Source organism: Lithobates pipiens, unplaced genomic scaffold (genome assembly GCF_037356315.1).
Source record: "Lithobates pipiens isolate NorthernLeopardFrog02 unplaced genomic scaffold, aLitPip1_a1.2 Scaffold_1, whole genome shotgun sequence".
NCBI lineage: Eukaryota > Metazoa > Chordata > Amphibia > Anura > Ranidae > Lithobates > Lithobates pipiens.
This window is the reverse complement of record NW_027507685.1, coordinates 89,517,180-89,536,214: the sequence shown is the minus strand read 5'-3', so window position 1 is coordinate 89,536,214 and position 19,035 is coordinate 89,517,180. Positions and strand designations below refer to the sequence as shown.

Here is a 19,035-nt window from a genome sequence, read left to right as displayed (position 1 = left end):
TCCTTCACTGTCTCCCCTCCCTATCCCCTCGTCTACCCCGTAAAGAGTCCTTATTATCCTCCAGCCATTGCAATGCTCCAGCTGCCGATTCAAAGATCTGTACCCCATCCGGGGTTACCACTCGCAGTCTTGCTGGATATAAAAGAGCATATGTTAGATTATATGACTGAAAAGTGGCTTTAATTGTCCGAAATTCCGCTCTGCGTCTCTGCAACTCGGGAGAGTAATCTGGGTAGAATAAAATCCTTGAACCATTAAAGGAAATGTCCCCCATCTCCCTTGCCTTACGCAATAAAGTGACCTTATCCCTATAGTTAAAAAACTTCAGCATCAGGGGTCTGGGACGCCCCCCGGGCGATGGTGTTCTAAAAGGGTACCGGTGGGCTCGTTCTATCGAGAAGAAAGGTGAAAAGCCTTCCTTTCCGAACTTATCTAATAACCATGATTCCAGGAATTTTATAGCGTCAGGGCCTTCGGTTTTCTCGGGTAACCCCAGCAGCCTAATATTAACCCGGCGTGCTCTATTTTCTAACTCATCCATTTTAGTAGCGTAGCTGTCCAGGTTTTTTTTGCATATCCTTAACCGTATGCTGTATTGGATTTAAATCGTCCTCGAGCTGGCTTATTCTCCCTTCCAACTCCTCTGTTCTTTCTGCTACTTTCTGGATGTCTTGACGCACTAACATTATATCCTCCTTCATTCCGGATAACTGAACTGCCAGGTCTCCCAGGGACTGTTGACATGCGTTAACCGCCTGTAGTACATCCTTCAATGTTGGGGCCTCCTCCTCTTGCGACCTACCAGGCCTAGCCGAGACCAAGTCTCCTTGGGTGTCCCCCATGATCTTTTTGCTCTTACCCTCAGGAGCTAGCGTGGTCAATGAGGCTACTTGACCTTGACTTTTTCTGTCAGCAGGGCCCCCATTATGAGATTTGATTTGTGCCATTTGTACCCCTTTTATTGGTGTTTGATCTGGAGTATGTGTTGGAGTATGCACAAACCGTTCTAATTTTGCTGCGGCTGAATTTGCTGCCTGAGTACTTTTTTCTTTTTCTTTAGAGGAGCGGAGATGTTGTGTTCCCGGCCCCTCATGCTGTTCCTCCCCGCGTCTCCTCGACATTATAAATTATGTAGGCCGTTGCCCCAGAGCCGAATAGAGAAAATGGGGACCCAATACCAAAACCTCCCGATTAGCCCCCCAGCACCTTACTGCAGACTTATTGTCCACCAATTGTTGTATCCGGGATTCATTTAAATAACAGAAAGCGTGCCCTGTTGCAGTTTTTTTTTTTTTAAATATCAGTGCGAAGGCTTTCAGGAGAAAAAAAAAATAGAAAAAAAAAAAATATCCTTGTCATCCCCACAAAGACAAATCTGGTAGCTGTTCAACAATTGACATTATAAACTGTAGGTGCTTTCAGTCCTGTCAGCAAAGAATACATAGCAAAACATGAGAAGCAAAAAGAATGTAAATTGCACCCTGCTGACTTGACTTCTATATACCAAAGGGATAAAAAAAAAAAAACGGAAAAGACAGGTATCATGATCTGTATAGCACAACCCAGCCGCGGTAAATGCAGTAAGTTTGACTCCTCATCAAGAGGGGACGAGAGAGGACTAATCCTTAGCTATTTTCCCCCACAGGGGGTACTCACGAATACCATATACTGGGAGGTGCCGGCGTCTGAGTGTTGCCTGTACCGCTCTCTCTTGCGACTTCGGCTGTTAGCTGCCGGCACATGTAGCCGTGCCTTCGTTCCTGCGATAGCCCGGAAGTCCTCGGCCAGGCTCGTCGTGCGTGTAGAAATCTTCGGGAGCTTTCAGCCGGCTTCGACTTGCGCCGGTGCTCCCGATCTCCTGGTCTATAAGCCACGCTGCCCCCCTCGCTGTTCTTCGGGTCCTTCCGGCGTTCGGCTCTCGGGGACGGGGCGAGGAGGAGACAGCGCAGCTGTGTCTCACTCGCCTCAGCCTAACCACATCCTCCCGCTCACACCACGCCCCTCACCACTCCTCACACACATCCAGTCACCCCCCCCCCCCCCCCGTGTTCATCTTTAATCTTCTCAATATAATTTAAGGCTTTTTTTCCCGTGCTATTCTTACTAGATGTTTCCCCGTCTTATTCGCCCACAGATATCTTTCTTTAGCTACATTTTTATACATACTTCTATGTTTTTGCTCTATCAAATCATTTAATTGTGTACGTTTTTGGATGATCTCCTTGTATATCTTTTTATCTAGATATCTCTTTATGTTTTTGTTCTAACTCGTAAAGTGCGTTTTTTAAGTTATGGTATCTTGCTTCGCTTTCTTTTTTTTTTTTACCCGAGCCTATACTGATTAACTTCCCTCGAATTAGGGCTTTATGCGCTTCCCATAAGGTGGCTTTGGAGACTTCTATGGTGTAATTTATTTTAAAGTATTGTTCTATCTCTGTTTTTATATTACTCTCAACGTCCTCGTTCTCGAACAGCGCCTCATTAAGTCTCCAAGTCCCCCTTCTGGTCTCTTTTTCCCACTGCCTAATTTTGGCTATCACCAGGGCATGATCCGATATCGTAATGTTACCTATCTGGGCATTTACCAGCATTTCCAATGTTTCATGGTCTAAGATTATATAGTCCAGTCTTGCATAAGTATCATGAACCGGAGAGTAATATGTATAATCCTTTTCCACTGGGTTGCATGCTCTCCATGCATCCACAAGCTGTTGTGTGTAAAAAAATGTTTTTAATATTCTTTGTTGTTTAATGTCTTGGAGGGGAATAACTGATGTACTGTCTATTTCGGGCTTCATGGTAAAATTCAGGTCCCCAGCTATGATCACATGGCCTTGTTTATATTTCTCTATTATTTTCAATATCCCATTTAGGTATTTTTTGGGGGTCTTATTGGGGCAGTAAATGTTAATTAATGTGTATTTTTGCCTTAGTATATTACCCTTTAAGAGTAGAAACCTCCCTTCTGGGTCCACCTTCATCTCATCTAACTTCCACCTGACAGCTTTTGCAAACCCAATAGCGACCCCCCTAGCTCCCTTATTCGGGGAATCAGCATAATACCAAGTTGGATATTTTCTCGTATCTATCCGAGTATTGGAATCCAGGGCTAGATGTGTCTCCTGTAAGAAAACAATATCTGCAAGATAGCCCTCCAGTTCTTCAAAAATATTAAACCTTTTCCTTGGAGAATTCATTCCTCTCACATTGTATGTTACTATTTTAAGTTCTGCCATCCAGTACTTCTAAAACCTTTTCTCTTATTGGATTCGGGCCAACCCACTTTCCCTCCCTCCCCAGCCCCCCTCCCCCATTCCCGTCCCGTCATTTGATAATTTCTCCGGACCTCCTTGTTCCTTATATCCCTATGTTCTAGGGTGGAGTTCTGTTCGGCCGCGTCGCCATCCATCTCGCCTATTACTTGCGAGATGAATACTAGACATGCCCGGAGGATCTCAGTCCCCCCCCCGACTACCTCCCCGTCCCCTCCCCCCCTTTAGCGGAAGGGGGAGAGCGAGAGGGGGGGGACGGAAGGGGAGACAACCCCGGGGGTTTGCAAAAGGAACATGCAGTCCAGCCTGTCGGCTGCTATCGCTTATCCCCCCCTCCTATTACAGGAGAGGGGGGGTTCACTCATCCCCCGGCCGTCTCCCCCCACCACCACCCTACTCCCCAATCCTTGGGACTGGAATATCAAGTTTTTTTTATAAAATTCTGTTACTAACTCCAAGAATAACCTTTCTTTTTATGCTATACTTGTTATGGTTTCACATAGCTTACCATTATGCTACCTTGTTGTACAGATAAAAGCTGTTATAGATATGTACAAACATTATCTGCTTGTCAAGTTTTACCTGAACCTAAATAAAAAAGTTTTACAAAAAAGAAAAAAAGGAAAGACGCATCTTGAATCATCTGCGTGGTGATGTCACATTGCATTTTAAAGCGGTTCTGCACCTAAAAAAAAAAATATTAAAAGCCAGCAGCTACTAATATTGCAGCTGCTGACTTTTAATAAATTGACACTTACCTGTCCCAGGGTCCAGCGATGTCGGCGGCAGATGACGAGCGATTGCTCGTTTCTCTGCTGCCCCCGCCGCCATCCTCTGTCAGGGAATCGGGAAGTGAAGCGTTGTGGCTTCACTGCCCGGTTCCCTACTGCGCATGTGCGAGTCGCGCTGCGCGTCTCTTCTGGTCCCCGCTGTATCCTGGGAACTGTGTGTTTCCCAGAACACAACGGGGGGCGGGGCATCTATGGGGGTCTGCGGCGGTCTGTCCCGGAAGTGGGTGCAGATACCTGGATTATCCAGGTAACTGCACCCCACTCCCCCCTGAAAGGTGCAGATTGTGGCACCGGAGGGGGGGAGGGATCAGATTAGCGGAACTTCCCCTTTAGGGTGGAGAACCGCTTTAATGTGCTTTCCCAGGGCCGTCTTTAAGGCACGGCAAAAGGGGCAGCTGCCCTAGGCCCTGTCATTGTTGTGGGGCCCATTACAGCTGCCTCATACTTGCCAACTATCCAGGTTTAAATTCCCTTGTCCCTTGAAGTTTTATTCCTGTGCTGTGTCCCAATATATCAGTGTAAAGTGCTGGTACTAATGCTGCCCAGCTCTGCACTATTGTTGTGTGCAGATGACTCACCTGCAGACCCTGTGTTTACATGTAAATAACTGGCATTCATATGTAAATAGCGACGACAATACTAAGTAAATAGCTGTGGCCGACGGCATTGATATGTAAATAAAGGCGGCATTCATATGTATATCATGCTCCCCTGCTGTGAGGAGATGATGTGCTATAACCTCTAGCAACTAATCAGTGAGCCGTAATGTGTGCTGTAACCTCTAGCAACCAGTCAGTAAGCAGTAATGAAATGCTGTAACTGCTAGCAACCAATCACAATTGCTGCCTGATCTGATACAGTAAACTGATTTTAAGTCTAGCTGCTATTTACTGTATTTCTCAGAGCAGGTGGAGAGGCAAATTGCATGGGGGGGGGGGGCAAGAAAAATTTTGCCCAGGATCCAATCTATATTAAAGACAGCCCTGTGCGTTCCTCCTGGGAAATCTCCATGGTTGGTTCTTCCCACTTGTACCTGTGATTCAGCAAGCTTCCGACATAACATTCCCAATATTCCCACACCGCATGAATGCACCACCACCAATTCTCCTTATATAGATGGTGTCACCCATGTCCTCCAGATGGTGTCACCCATATCCTCCAGATGCTGTCACCCTCCATCTCTCCATGTACATAAACAGCAGCTTTGCTCTCCTGGGGACACCTATTATTCTATATGACTCAGGTCTAACCTCCCTCCTGGGGCTATACAAGGCTTAACTCCTTAATGTCCGGGGGTAAGAGAAACCTTGGAGAACAGACCATATTTTCAACAGCATCTGTTGGTTTACTGAACAATAAGCTTTGGGCAACACAGATGATTTTCCGCTTTGGAGGCTGAAAAAAAAAATCCCAAAATCGCTCTTTTGTGCTACTGTGGGAGAAGATTGTTGGGTGATCATTAAGAGATTAGCCTCAAAGTAGGCGTAATCCCTAACTGGATGGTATTTAGCTTGCTGAAGCCCAGTGTGTCATAAGCAATTCTTTTTTCCCATAATATACTTATTTTCATCTACTTTTCATCTGTTGTTGCATCTCAGCACTGCAGATCTCCTACAGCCTCTTTGCAGCGACTTCCCATCTACATACATTCCAGCGATGGTGGCATGGCATATTTCATTTCAGGTTTCCTGATGGTGACAACAGTGGACCCGCTTGGGTAATGTGTATGGAAATGTATGGAAATGGACACTTTATTAAAGATGGAGAGTGCAAAATCCTGGTGCAGTTCTGCATAGAACCCAATCAGCTTCCGGGTATTTTTGTCAAAGCTTAATTGAACAAGCTGAAGTTAGAAGCTGATTGGCTACCATGCACCAGATATTGCACTCTCCAATTTTAGTAAATCAACCCCTTTTAGTCTCCATCAAAAAGCTGCATGAGAGGGACAGAGCATTGTAACCCTATAACAGGAAGTTTCTGAACAAGGACCCTTATGGCAGAATTACCAGATCTTATTTTAATAGAAGTTTTATAATAAAATTGGTGACCCCGCCATGAGGGCTCTTGCTTAGACACCTTTTGTTATGTGATGATCTCATGCAGTCTCTTTGCAGCCACATCCTGCGTAACTCTGGCAATGGCTGCATGACATGGGGCATGGGAGTTGGGGCTCCCTGATGGTGGCAGACCATCCCTCTATAATGTGAATCGGTCACTTGTAGTCTCCATTGGAAGCCCCTGTGACAAGGTGACAACCCAAGGTGCAATTGGGAGACAGGGACAGAGTGGTTGTCACCCTATAACAGGAAGATATATATATCTATATATATCACATATTCATTAGAATGGCCCAGTCAAAGTCCAGACCTAAATCTAATTGAGAATCTGTAGCAAGACTTGAAAATTGCTGTTCACAGACATTCTCCATCCAATCTGACAGAGCTTGAGCTAATTTACAAAGAAGAATGGGTAAAAAAATTCACTCTCTAAATGTGCAATGGTGGTAGAAACATCCCCCAAAAAACTTGCAGCTGTAATTGCAGCAAAAGGTGGTTCTACAAATTATTAACTTGGGTGGCTGAATACAAATGCACGCCACAATTTTCAGATTTATATGTGTAAAAAAAAATTTAAAACCATTCATCATTTGCCTTCCACTTCACAATTAGGTGCCACTTTGGGTTGGTCTATCACATAAAATCCCAATAAAATACATTTACGTTTTTAGTTGTAACATGACAAAATGTGGAAAGTTTTAAGGGGTATGAATACTTTTTCAAGGCACTGTAATACACAATTTATTGATAGTTTTATTATGATGTGGGTTTAGTGGCACTTAAGGAAAGTAACCAGTGTTTACAGAGCTATTCTTTCTGATTATCAGGATACCCCATATACTGTTTGTGCTTTACTAGCTGTTTGCACATTGGCCTTAGAGTGGATGGTGTCCTTTTTGAATCTGCACACCTAACAGAAGCAACAACACTTTGGTCACAGCCAGACACTTTCTCGTCTTGTCGTTGAAGGTGCCACTTTGAGGTCACTTGTGCCTCAATGTGACTCTGCAGGTTGTGGTTTAAAGCTTCTAGGTTGTTTGACTGGATGGGCAGGAACCAGAACCAGAAGATCAGGTTGCCAGCAGCCGATGGCTGTTACAGAACAAGGTATTGAAATAACACAAGGCATTAGGCAGTCGGGTCCATTTTTCTTTAATGGCTAAGTTTGTGTGCTGGCCTTATCAAATCAAAATATCCATTGGTCAGTCTACACCAGCCTTTCTCAACCTTTTTTTACCACAGAGGATCCCTTAAAATAATTTTCAGGTCTCTGGGAATGTCCCTTTAGAGTGGTGGTCAGTATGCCACCTTTACATACAGTTAAAAATGCTGGTGGCTCTGTCAAGTTGATTTAGACCTGACACTATGCCAGTACCGGCAAACTGGAGGTCAATCATCCACAGTTCAAGGAACCCATAGCAATCTTTGGAGGAACCTCAGGTTTCCATGGGGTTTCTATGCAACTGCTTTATGACCAAAAGTTGGTGGACATCTGAGTATTACACTACATGGACACACCTCCAAATGACTGAGTTCAGGTGCGTTTCTGGTGAAGCTATTATTAAACTGTTTTTCTTTTAACTGATAGAATTCGCTTAGCTTGCAGGAAAGCATTCCCTGATACATTATTTAGTTCATATATGTGCCAAACACTTCCTCATTTGAAGCTTCACTGTTGAAGTCTCCAAATTCCCAGGACTCGCTGTCGGGGCGAGCGCTTAGTGGTTACCAAGTCCCAATAGACAGCAGCTTTCCATCTATTGGTTTTGAGGAGAGAGGATGCGGGTTCAGGGGAGTGGCTTGCCTTCCTAAGGCTTCAGGGATGTGTGTTTGTGTTGGCCCACACAGCTCTTGACCAGGAATGCAGGAAGGGTGGCTCAAAAGAACCCTGTAAAGGAAAAGGAGGCACCAGAGAATGGGATAACGGCAATATTTCAAGAAGTAGCATATACTGTAAGACTTCACCTGAGAAGTAGGAATTGCTAAAAAAAAAAAAAAAAAAAAAAAAAAGAGAGGGGATGGCCCCGGGCTTGGAGGGAAGGGCCCCTGGCTCAGACAGAAGGGCCCATAGACCAGACATAAGGGACCCGGGCTTGATGGAAAAGAGCCTGGAATTCAGGGGGGCCCTTTATGGTTTCTTTCATCAGCGCCCAAGGTTCTTGTTATGCCTCTGCGTTCAAGCTTCATAAGCCCTTGTACACACGGTTGGACATTCCGATAGAAAATGTCCGATCGGACCGTGTTGTCGGATAATCCGACCGTGTGTGGGCTCCATTGGACTGTTTCCGTCAGAATATCCGACCGACAAAGTTTTAGAGCTGGGCTATAAAATTTTCCGACAACATGATCCAATCGGACTTTGTCCGATCGTTTGTAGAGAATTCCAATCGGACAAAGTGCCACGCATGCTCGGATCGAATTCCTAGACCAAAGCTATTGGCTACTAGCCTGAATGTAGTCACGACGTAACTAAATTACGTCATCACATTCCGAACGATCGGATTTTCCGACAACTTTGTCCGACCGTGTGTATGAAACACCAGTTTCGGACAAAATCTGACGGATTTTGTTGTCGGAATGTCCAACCGTGTGTACAAGGGCTAACCCTTGAAGGGTACTGTTAATGCTACAACATACAAAGATATTATAGACAGTTGTGCTCTTTCAACCTTATGGCAATAGTTTTGTGAAGGCTCTGTTCCACCATGACTGTGCCTCTGTGTACAAAGTCAGCTCCATAAAAACATGGTTTGACCAGTTTGGTGTGGATGAACTCAAGCGTCCTGCACAGAGCCCTGACCTCAACCCTACTGAACGCCCTTCGTATGAACTGGAATGCCTATTCAAGCTAGATCCTCTTATATGTGGTCCCCACGTTTCAGCTAGAACAGCCTCCACTCTTCTGAGAAGGCTTTCCACAAGTATTCAAAATATATCAAACAAGCATTTGTGAGGTCAGGAGGTCAGGCATTGATGTTGGATAAAAAGACCTGGATCGCTATTAGTGTTCCAAATTATCCCAAAGGTGTTCAGTATAGTTGAGGTCGGGTCAGACCACTCAAGTTTTTCCACACCAAACTGGTAGAACCATTTCTTTATGGAGATGTTGGTTGAGAAGACCTGAATCATTCCAATTAATTCCAAAGATGTTCATTAGGGTTGAGCTCAGGGCTCTGTGCAGACCATTAGTTCATCCACACCAAACTGGTCAAACTGGTCAAACCATGTCTTTCTGGAGCTGGCTATGTACACAGGAGCACAGTCATGCTGGAACGGAAAAAGGCCTTCATCACACTGCTACCACAAGTCTTTGTATGCTGAAGAATTACCAGTACCCTTACATCTGAACTCAATCATGTGGAGGCGTTTCCTCATGCTTTTCACCATATACTGTAGGTAGGTGTGATGGGCAGGTCTACACAAAGGTTTGGCTATGTAGGGTAGTTTATCTAAGTATTTACAATATGCTAACCATAACACATTTTTGTTATAGATGTAGATATATGACACGACATGGAGAAGTATGAGAACATATTAAAAATCGGCAGAGGAGCAACAGCTGAGGTTTATCTTATGAGGAATACAGAGACCAAAAAAACATATGCTGTGAAAAAAATTAAAGTAGATGCATCTAAGCGTACCAGAACGAAAGAGTCTATACTTCGCGAAGCAGTTATCATGGGCAAACTTATCCACCCAAATGTTGTTGTGTGTCATGAATACTTCTGTGACCCAGAGGGTGAATTTGTTTTTATCGTCGAAGATTATTGTGATGGAGGGACGCTAGATGATCACATCAAGCAAAGGAACGATGTCCTCATTCCAGAAAACACCATCATGGACTTGTTTATTCAGTTGACGATGGCCATTCAATATATCCATTCCTTGAAAATTCTTCACAGAGATATCAAAGCTTCAAACGTCTTCCTTACCAAAAAGGGCACAATTCGGCTTGGGGATTTTGGTATCTCCAAGATTATGTCTGATACTATAGATATGGCAAGCACGTGCGTGGGAACGCCCTATTATCTCAGTCCAGAGATGTGCCAAGACGTGCCATATAGTTCCAAGTCAGATATTTGGGCTCTTGGATGTTTACTTTATGAAATGTGTAATTTGAAACCAGCATTTGATGCAACAAACTTATTAAGTCTGTTTTTCAAAATTGTGAAAGAGAATTATGCCCCCCTGGCAGACTGTTACTCCACCGATTTACATCTGTTGGTTAAAACCATTCTGGACAAATGCCCTGAAACTAGACCTAGTGCAAATAGCATTCTATGTTTATCATTTGTTCAGGAACATTTAAAACAATTTATACAGAAACATGAATTTTATTTATATAAGAAAACTTGGGAGAAGACAGACAACGGAGACTTTGGTTCATCGGAAACTCGGAGCAAGACATCCATGGCCTACCATGATGTTTCTAAAGAAAACTATCGATCTAAATCTGCTCCACCAAGCTCCCACAGACTATTGGTTGGTTCTTGTGAATTGTGGGATTCTGAGGAATTATCGGGTACTGCGGATGGATCGGACTACTCTGAGGACTTTGACAAAGACAGTTTGGCTTCTGTTGAGGAAGACCTGGATGTGGAAACTTGCCAGAATGAGGAGATTCCAGAGGAGCTTGGTAACATTGAATAAAGACAATAGTCCATCCAGTTCAACCTGTGTAGATGTACATGTGTCAATGTCTATATTTATTTCACGTATCCCTGTATTTTGTGTTCTTTAAGATGCACCTCCAAGAGTCCTTTAAAAATATCCATACTCACTGCTACCACCAATTGTGGAAGAGAGTTCCACAGCCTTATTGCCCTGACAGTGAAAACCCCCTGGCTTTGTATTTTAGGTGTAATGTAATACAATGGGTGTCTTTATTTGCCTTCAGGAATTCAGGTTTACTATTGAAACTAGGATTTAGTATGCAGTGACTATTACAGGGCTGTGGTCATTGTATAAGCCCTCTAGACCCATAGCTAGAGAGGAAAAAAAAGTCATCTATTTAAAACAACCCTGTTGAAACATGAAAATGAGGGCACCCTGAAAAGTAGAATTTAAAACCTCCACCTGGCAAAGATGCCCTACTTCCACTTCCATCACTTCTCTCTAACCCATTTAGCACCTGTTAAAAATGTTTCTTTACTTTTTCTCAACCAAGCCCTCACTCAGTGCCCCTCGATGGTCCCAATTCAGGGGTGAGTATGCTGCTACAGGCTCTTGGGCTCTAAGTGTATCCCACACACATCATGAAGGCAATGACATGGACACCCAAAGACATCCCTCCTAATCTACAGAGAAGAAAATAGAAGACCCTGAACCAAGTGGCATTCTTTATTTTACCCATACCTCAACTATTCTTTTTGTTATTTTGTATATAAAATTCAATCCATGCCATTTATCACATGGGTTTTACTCCACAAACCTTTTGGCTGGTGTTTCCTTTGAGGTCCAATAGGGTGTCTGTTGATGAGAGCAGAAAAAAGGGAGCCACTCCATTAAAAAAAATATTATAAAGCAAAATTGGGAAATAAAGGCTTTCAACGGTTAAATATTTTGTGTTTTCAATAGAGTAGAACAAGCATAACATTTGGTAATGTTTTCATTTGTCTGTGACCCCACTGGGGTGAATTTTCCTAATTTCCAGGTGCTGTGGCACCTGTGAGTTTGTCTCTTAATACAGCTAAGAGTCATAGATCAGGACCTCAGGTGTTGAATTAATAGTGGGCCCTGGCAGCTACAGGCATGAACTCAGAACAAAAGGACGCTAGAACAGGGGCCTCCAAACTTTCTAAATAAAGGGCCAATTTACTGTCCTTCAAATCTTAGGTGGGTGTAAACAATGCCTCAGGCTTAGTGATCAGTGGAAGTAAAAAATAAATTATATAGGGTCTCAGTAGAAGGAATTGTGCCCCTTCAGTGATATTGTTGGCAATGGTGGGAGAAATAGTGCTCCATTGTTAGTGTCAGTAGGTGTACTAGTACCCCATTGTTGGTATCAGTGGAATAAATAGCACCCCATTGCTGGTGTCAGTTCAAGCTGTCTTGCATATACACGGTCACACCAAATTCCGACCGTCAAGAACGTGGGGACGTACAACACGTACGACCGGACTAGAAAAAGGAATTTCAATACCCAGTAGCCAATAGCATTCATCTCGTAGTTGAATCTGAGCATGCGTGAGTTTTTGCGTGTCGGAATTGCATACACACAATCGGAATTTCCAATAGAAAGTTTTTCCGTCGGAAAAATTGAGTTCTCAAATTTTTGCTGGCGGGAATTCGGCCAGCTAAATTCCGATGAAGCATACACACGGTCGCATTTTCCGATGAAATCTCTCATCTGTCTTTTGCTGACCGAAATTCCGATCGTGTGTACCCGGCCTTAGACAGTTATCCCTAAACATGTGTTTCCATTGGACATTTTCCTGTCATTTCTAGTTCTGGATTTCCCTTTGTTGACAATTGACACATTCTCATGGACAATGGTAACAGTATAGGTACTGGGGTGGATGGGGACAAAAACTTAACAGAAATCTACCCTTCCCTACTCCATCCAAAACTAAAAAAAAGTTTGCCTAGAGATACACTTTAACTCTTTTTTTTCTTTGTTTATCGGTTACATTGATTTTTTATTTTAAGGTATTGGTGGTGATGAAGGGCTTGATGATTATCCTGATGATTTTGAAGAGGCTGAAGAAAACACTCTGGAAATGATGATGAACCATGCTCGGTCAGCAATGGATGTGAATGCGGATAATGGTAGCTTTCATGATGATCAAGAAGATGAGGATGTCCATACTTTGTCAGAAACACTAAAGACACTTTGCCAGCAGTGTATAGGTATGTGACTAGTTATTACTAGATATAGGTATGTGTCTCAAAAGCTATATCCAAATAGCGTTCCAACAAACCCAACCTACCTTTGAACCAGTGGCGGCTGGTGAAGTTTTAGGATGGGGGGGTGCAAGACCACGCCCCTCATATTTGGCCCCTACCACTTCTCACAAGCTACACCCCTTGTCGAATTAACATCATATACCAGGCTGCACATTATACACTGGGCTCTGCACATCATATACCAGGCTGCACATTGTACACAGGGCTCTACTAAAGCAGCTGAATCATGCCTATCTTGTGTATAACCACATCAGGCACCTTTTCTGCAACCTGTAAATCGCACATATTTGCATTCTGCAACCTGTAAATCACACATATCTGCATTCTGTAAAATCGCACATAACTGCATTCTGCAACCTGTAAATTGCACATATCTGCATTCTGTAAATCGCACATAACTGCATTCTGCAACCTGTAAATTGCACATATCTGCAACCTGTAAATCGCACATAACTGCATTCTGCAACATGTAAATCGCCCATATCTGCATTCTGTAAATCGCACATATCTACAACATGCAAATTGCACACATCTACAACCTGTAAATTGCACATATCTACAACCTATAAATCGCACATATCTACAACATGTAAATCGCACATATCTACAACATGCAAATCGCACATATCTACAACATGTAAATTGCACATATCTACAACCTATAAATCACACATATCTACAACCTGCAAATCGCAAATATCTACAACCTGTGAATAGAACATATCTGCATTCTGTAAATCGCATTCTGTAAATCGCACATATCTACAACATGCAAATCGTACATATCTACAACCTGTAAATCTTGTTGGGGGGGCAGGTATGGGGGATAATGCTGCCGACCACCGATAATAACCTTTTTTTTAAATCTTGTTTGGGGGGTATGCTGCGGTGGTCGGCAGCATACCCCCCCAAACAAGATTAAAAAAAGGGTTAATATCAGTGGTCGGCATCATTAATCCCCCACCCCGCCCCCGCTAAACAAGATTTAAAAAAGGGTTAGTATCGGTGGTCGGCAGCATACCCCCCCTAAACAAGATTTTTTTTTTAAAAAAGGGTTATTAATAACCCTTTTTTTAAAGCTTCTTGGGGGGGGTATGCTGACAGTCACTGATAACACTTTTTCTTTAAATCTTGTTTAGCAGGGGGTGGGGTTGGGGTATGCTGCCGAGTGCGACCACCATAAGTTACATCGATGTGGAGGGGGTACCGGCGGCTGGGCAGAATAAATGATCAAGATTCTGTAAGCTGCCATGCAACAGCCCCTTACCTGATCCTCTCAGGCGGGCAGAAGAGAGAAGTGCCGTGCCAACGTCACTTCCTTGAGTTACGTCGGAAGCACCGCCCACTCAAGTGCAAGTCTATGCACTTGCTCGGCCAGTCAATCGACCCGGAAGCTGTGGCGCGATTGGCTGCGCCACAGAGCGCTCTTTTTTTGGGCCAGCCCAGAGGAGGAAGGGCTAAGCCAGCCCTGACGGGAACATGCTATAGGAGTTGTTGGAGCCTGGGGACATGTTACGGGAGTTGGTGGGGACTGCGGACATGTTACAGGAGTTGTTGGAGACTGAGGACATGTTATGGTAGTTTGGGGGGGGGCAATAGGGACATGCTATTGGAGTTTGTTGGCAAAGAAAGACGTGTTATAGGAGTTTGTTGGAGACTGGGGACATGCTATAGGAGTTGTTGGAGACTGGGGACGTGTTACATGAGTTGTTGAAGACTGTGAATATGTTCTAGGAGTTGGTAGAGACTGGGGACATGTTATAGGAGTTGATGGAGACTGGGAACATGCTTCAGAAGTTGTTGGAGGCTGGGGACATGCTATAGGAGTTTGTTGTAGACTGTGGACATGCTATAGGAGTTGTTGGAGACTGGGGACATGCTATAGGAAATGTCTGAGATTGGGGACATGTTATAGGAGTTTGTGGAGGCTGGGGACATGTTATAGGAATTGGTGGAGGCTGGGGACATGTTATAGGAGTTTGGGGGGGAGGGGGGCATAGGGACATGCTATTGGAGTTTGTTGGAGAAGGAAGACACGTTATAGAAGTTTGTTGGAGACCGGTGACATGCTTTGGGAGACAGCCATAGGCTGGAGACACATTACATGAACTTTCTAAAAATCATGGCAGTGACAGCCCCATGTCCACAGTCTCCGACAACTCATATAATACATCCCCCCAAATTGTGCTTACAACCTCCATCCTCTTTTTTTTTTCTCTATGATAAAAAAACAAAAACATAAAACATAAAAGGTGAGTAGTCACTAAGACACAAAATACTAACTGCTGGAGCTCCAAGGGCTGCAAATTGGTATCCAAGGTGACAGAGGAACAGTGTGAGGGCTCAGACAGAGCTGAAAGGTAGCAAAAAAGCATGGATGGGGTGAGCAAACTTTGCTGAGGAAAGCTGTCAGTAAGCACTATCATAGTCCTAAATGGGTAAAGTGACAGTGTGTCTTGAAGGATCAGTGGATGTTTTGAGATCTAAGAGCCTCCCACAGAATACTATTAAGCCGCATATAAAATCCTGCAAATTTACTGTCATAACATGATCTGATTATCTGTGCTTTCCCTAGATAACGTTGGTCCAACGTTGTACAATGAGCTCTCCAGTCAGTTCCTAAAAGGCCTAACACCAGAAGATCTTCAGCCCCAGTTTGAACACAGTATGGGTCCAGACAGACTTGACACATGCTACCTTGTCTTCAACATGGATCAGGATGCTTCCAGACCCACATTGGAGTGATTGCCCATTGGACATTTTCCATAGTCAGAATGTTGAAAAGCTCCACTCTAAGTGCTGATTATTATCATACTTTAGGTTATTGGTTCTGTTTGTAAAACCTGAAGGAACTGTTCTCTTGAATGTATTTGTGAATATGTATTTGGACCGCATCAATGAACTCTACTATTACAAAATGTGCTTTTTCTAACCTGTTGGTACAGAGCACAAAGTTAAGTACTAAAAAGTTCAGTTTGTAGATCTGTTAATTTCTACTTGTGTTTATTATGCAAATGCATTGGAGCTATACTTCTTAATTCAGATAAACAAACTTAAAAGCGTCCAAATAAAGTTTACCCTACCAACCCCCTCTAGCTAATTCCTCAATTCCATGAAAAAAAATAACTAAAAAAGACACACGACACACCAAGTTCCACGTTTTCCTTCTTCATCAAAGGAGCTACAGAGGGTCTTTCTTTGGGTGCCAATATTGCTATCTGGAGATGTGGACACTTCCCATTGGTTGTCCATTGTTGATGTCTTCATATTGTCCATACAGAGTCTTATAATCCTTTATAAATTACTTAAAGTGGTTGTAAACCCTTACAACACACTTTGACCTACAGGTAAGCCTAGATTAAGGCTTACCTGTAGGTCCAAGAAATATCTCCTAAACCTATTTGCCGAAAGACAGGCACCGCTGTCTACGGCGCATGCGCCGTAGACAGCAGCACGCAGGCGCACTGAGCGCGGCACCGTCAACTACGAAGATGCCGCGCGTGGCGGCTCCCGTGCGCATGCCAAATGACAGCGGCGGAGCAGCGAGACCCACCGAGAAGATGGATGCGCCAGACTACAGGGGACAGCGGTGACATCGCTGGCTCCTGTGTCAGGTAAGTGACACATAATGGATTACTATGCGATGCATAGTAATCCATTATGCTTTGCCTTTGCAGGGAATGAAAGCGGAAGTAAACTCATCAGGGTTTACTTCCTCTTTAAATTTGTGGTCACATAGCACTCCAAGGCCATTGGTTGTCCATTGGTGGTGTCTTCACATTATCTTAAAGAGTCTTAATACCCTTTTAATTACCTAAGTTTGTGGTCATGTGGCACTCCAAGTCCTGTATTTTTTTCCCTCAGCAATGGATAAAAGGGAAAGTTTTTTTTGTGTTTTTTTTAGGTTTAAATTTTGCTGTCTGGAGATGCGGACACTTCCTATTGGTTGTCCATTGGTGGTATCTTCTTATTGTCTTGAAGTCTAAACTACTGAAATTTGTAATCATGTGGCATGCCAAGTCCTATGTTTTCCTTCTTCATCAACAGAGAGGGGAAAGGTCTTTTTTTTTGCATGCCAAAATAGTTGTCAGGAGATGTGAACACTTTCCATTGGTAATCTATTGAGGGTGCCTTCATATTGTCCTGAAGGGTCTAAATACCCCTTTTATATTACCTATGTTTGTGATCGCATGGCACTCCAAGTCCTGTTATTTCTTTATTCAGCAACATAAAGGGGTGAGTCTTTCTTTGGGTGCCAATATTGTTGTCTGCAGATGTGGACACTTCCCATTGGTTGTCCATTGGTGGTGTCTTCATATTGTCCTAAAGAGTCTTAATACCCCTACTAATTACCTAAATTTGTGGTTACATCGCACTCCATGTCCCTTTTTTTCTTCAGCAATGGGGGAGGGAGGTCTTTCCTTGGGTTCAAATATTGCTGTCTGGAGATCTGGGCAGTTCATATTGGTTGTCTTGGTGGTGTCTTCATATTTTCCTAAAGAGTCTTAATATCCCTTTTAATTACCTAAATCTGTGGTCACAAGGAACTCCAAGTAAAGATGGCCTTGCAGTTAGCCCGGCGGTCGGTTCTTGGCAAATTTCGGTCGTTCACTATTCGCCAAACCGCGGACTTCTGGCGCTGTTCATGCGGCGGACATATGCATTTACATTGTGAAGAACTTTGACCCATGACACATCATCCATCATGGGGTACAGGACAGCCAATTGAGACATTTCAGCATATGGACAATTGGACATACCCCCTACCTTATAAATAGACCTGATCTGGCGGCCATTTTACATTCTGTCTTTTGGCAGTGTAGGGAAAGGACGCTGTGTGGAGCAAGGACAGTCCGTTTAATCACTAGCTATTACTATTAGGTCCACAAAAGTCCCTTTAAGGACTGGTATAGGTGTACAGTATATAGGGTTATAATACACTTAGAATATGCTTTCTTTCAAATATACAAAGTATATTATGGTGCACTGCTGACTGCTGTGCTGCTGATCGATTCTGCATCTGTCTTTTGGCCGTCAGTGTATGGAAAGGACAGTCAGTTTAATCACTAGCTATTACTATTAGGTCCACAAAGGTCCTTTCCTTATAAGGACTAGTATACGTGTACAGTATATAGGGTTGTACAATAATAATATTCTTTCTTTCAAATATACAAAGTATATTATGGTGCACTGCTGACTTCTGTGCTGCGGGGTGCTGACAGATTCTGCAGCTGTCTTTTATCAGTGTAGGGACTGAGGGATAGTTTGGTGTTTTGGAGCAGGGACAGTCTGCAAATCACTAGCTACTAGGCCCACAAAGGTCCTTTTAAGGACTGATATAGGTGTACAGTATATAGGGTTGTACACGTATAATATACTTTCTTTCAAATATAGAAAGCATATTATAGTGCACTGCACTGCTGTGCTGCTGACCGATTCTGCAGCTGTCATTCCTCAGTGTAGGGAGGAACAGTTTGGTGTTTGGAGCAGGGACATTCTGCAATTCACGAGCTACTATTAGATCCACAAAGGTCCTTTTAAGGACTGGTATAGGTGTACTATTTGGTGTGCAGTATATAGGGGTGTAATACACGTATAAAATACTTGCAAATATAGAAAGCATAGTATAGTGCATTTCCACTGTGCAGCATTGTGACTGCTGAGCGGTTCTGCAGCGATACTACAAAGAGTGACAAACGCAATTATAAAAAAGTATTATAACTGGTGTGATAGACCAGTGGCCCCCCAAAACGACAGATTGAAGCGGGGTGTTATATACCTTCTTCCACATACATACTGCACTTCTCTAGAGACTTGTCACAGGGTCATTTAAAAAATGACAGGCAGAGGAAGAGGCAGGCCCTTCCGCAGGGGTGGTAGGGGTAGGGCAGGAGCAACAGGCATGAACCGAAGTGGCAAATTGCAGAAGGTGCGTTCAATTACGTCAAAGGACGCACCAGACTTGGTTGAGTGGCTCACTCAGCTTTACTGTTCTGCACCCTCCTCATC

At 43.6% G+C, this 19,035-nt stretch overlaps 1 protein-coding gene across 2 annotated transcripts in view; it reads left to right on the top strand.

Annotated features, from left to right (window-relative positions):
• The window catches only part of LOC143945630 (uncharacterized), a 52,829-nt gene extending 36,717 nt beyond the window's left edge, over positions 1 to 16,112 (top strand). For both annotated transcript variants that reach the window (XM_077465154.1, XM_077465155.1), the window contains exons 2-4: positions 9,614 to 10,756; positions 12,769 to 12,969; positions 15,602 to 16,112. In XM_077465154.1, the coding sequence (XP_077321280.1) occupies positions 9,634 to 10,756; positions 12,769 to 12,969; positions 15,602 to 15,771 (1,494 nt within the window). In that variant the 5' untranslated portion in view covers positions 9,614 to 9,633 and the 3' untranslated portion in view covers positions 15,772 to 16,112. The remainder of the gene's footprint in view (positions 1 to 9,613; positions 10,757 to 12,768; positions 12,970 to 15,601) is intronic.
• The last annotated feature ends 2,923 nt before the right edge of the window (positions 16,113 to 19,035 follow it).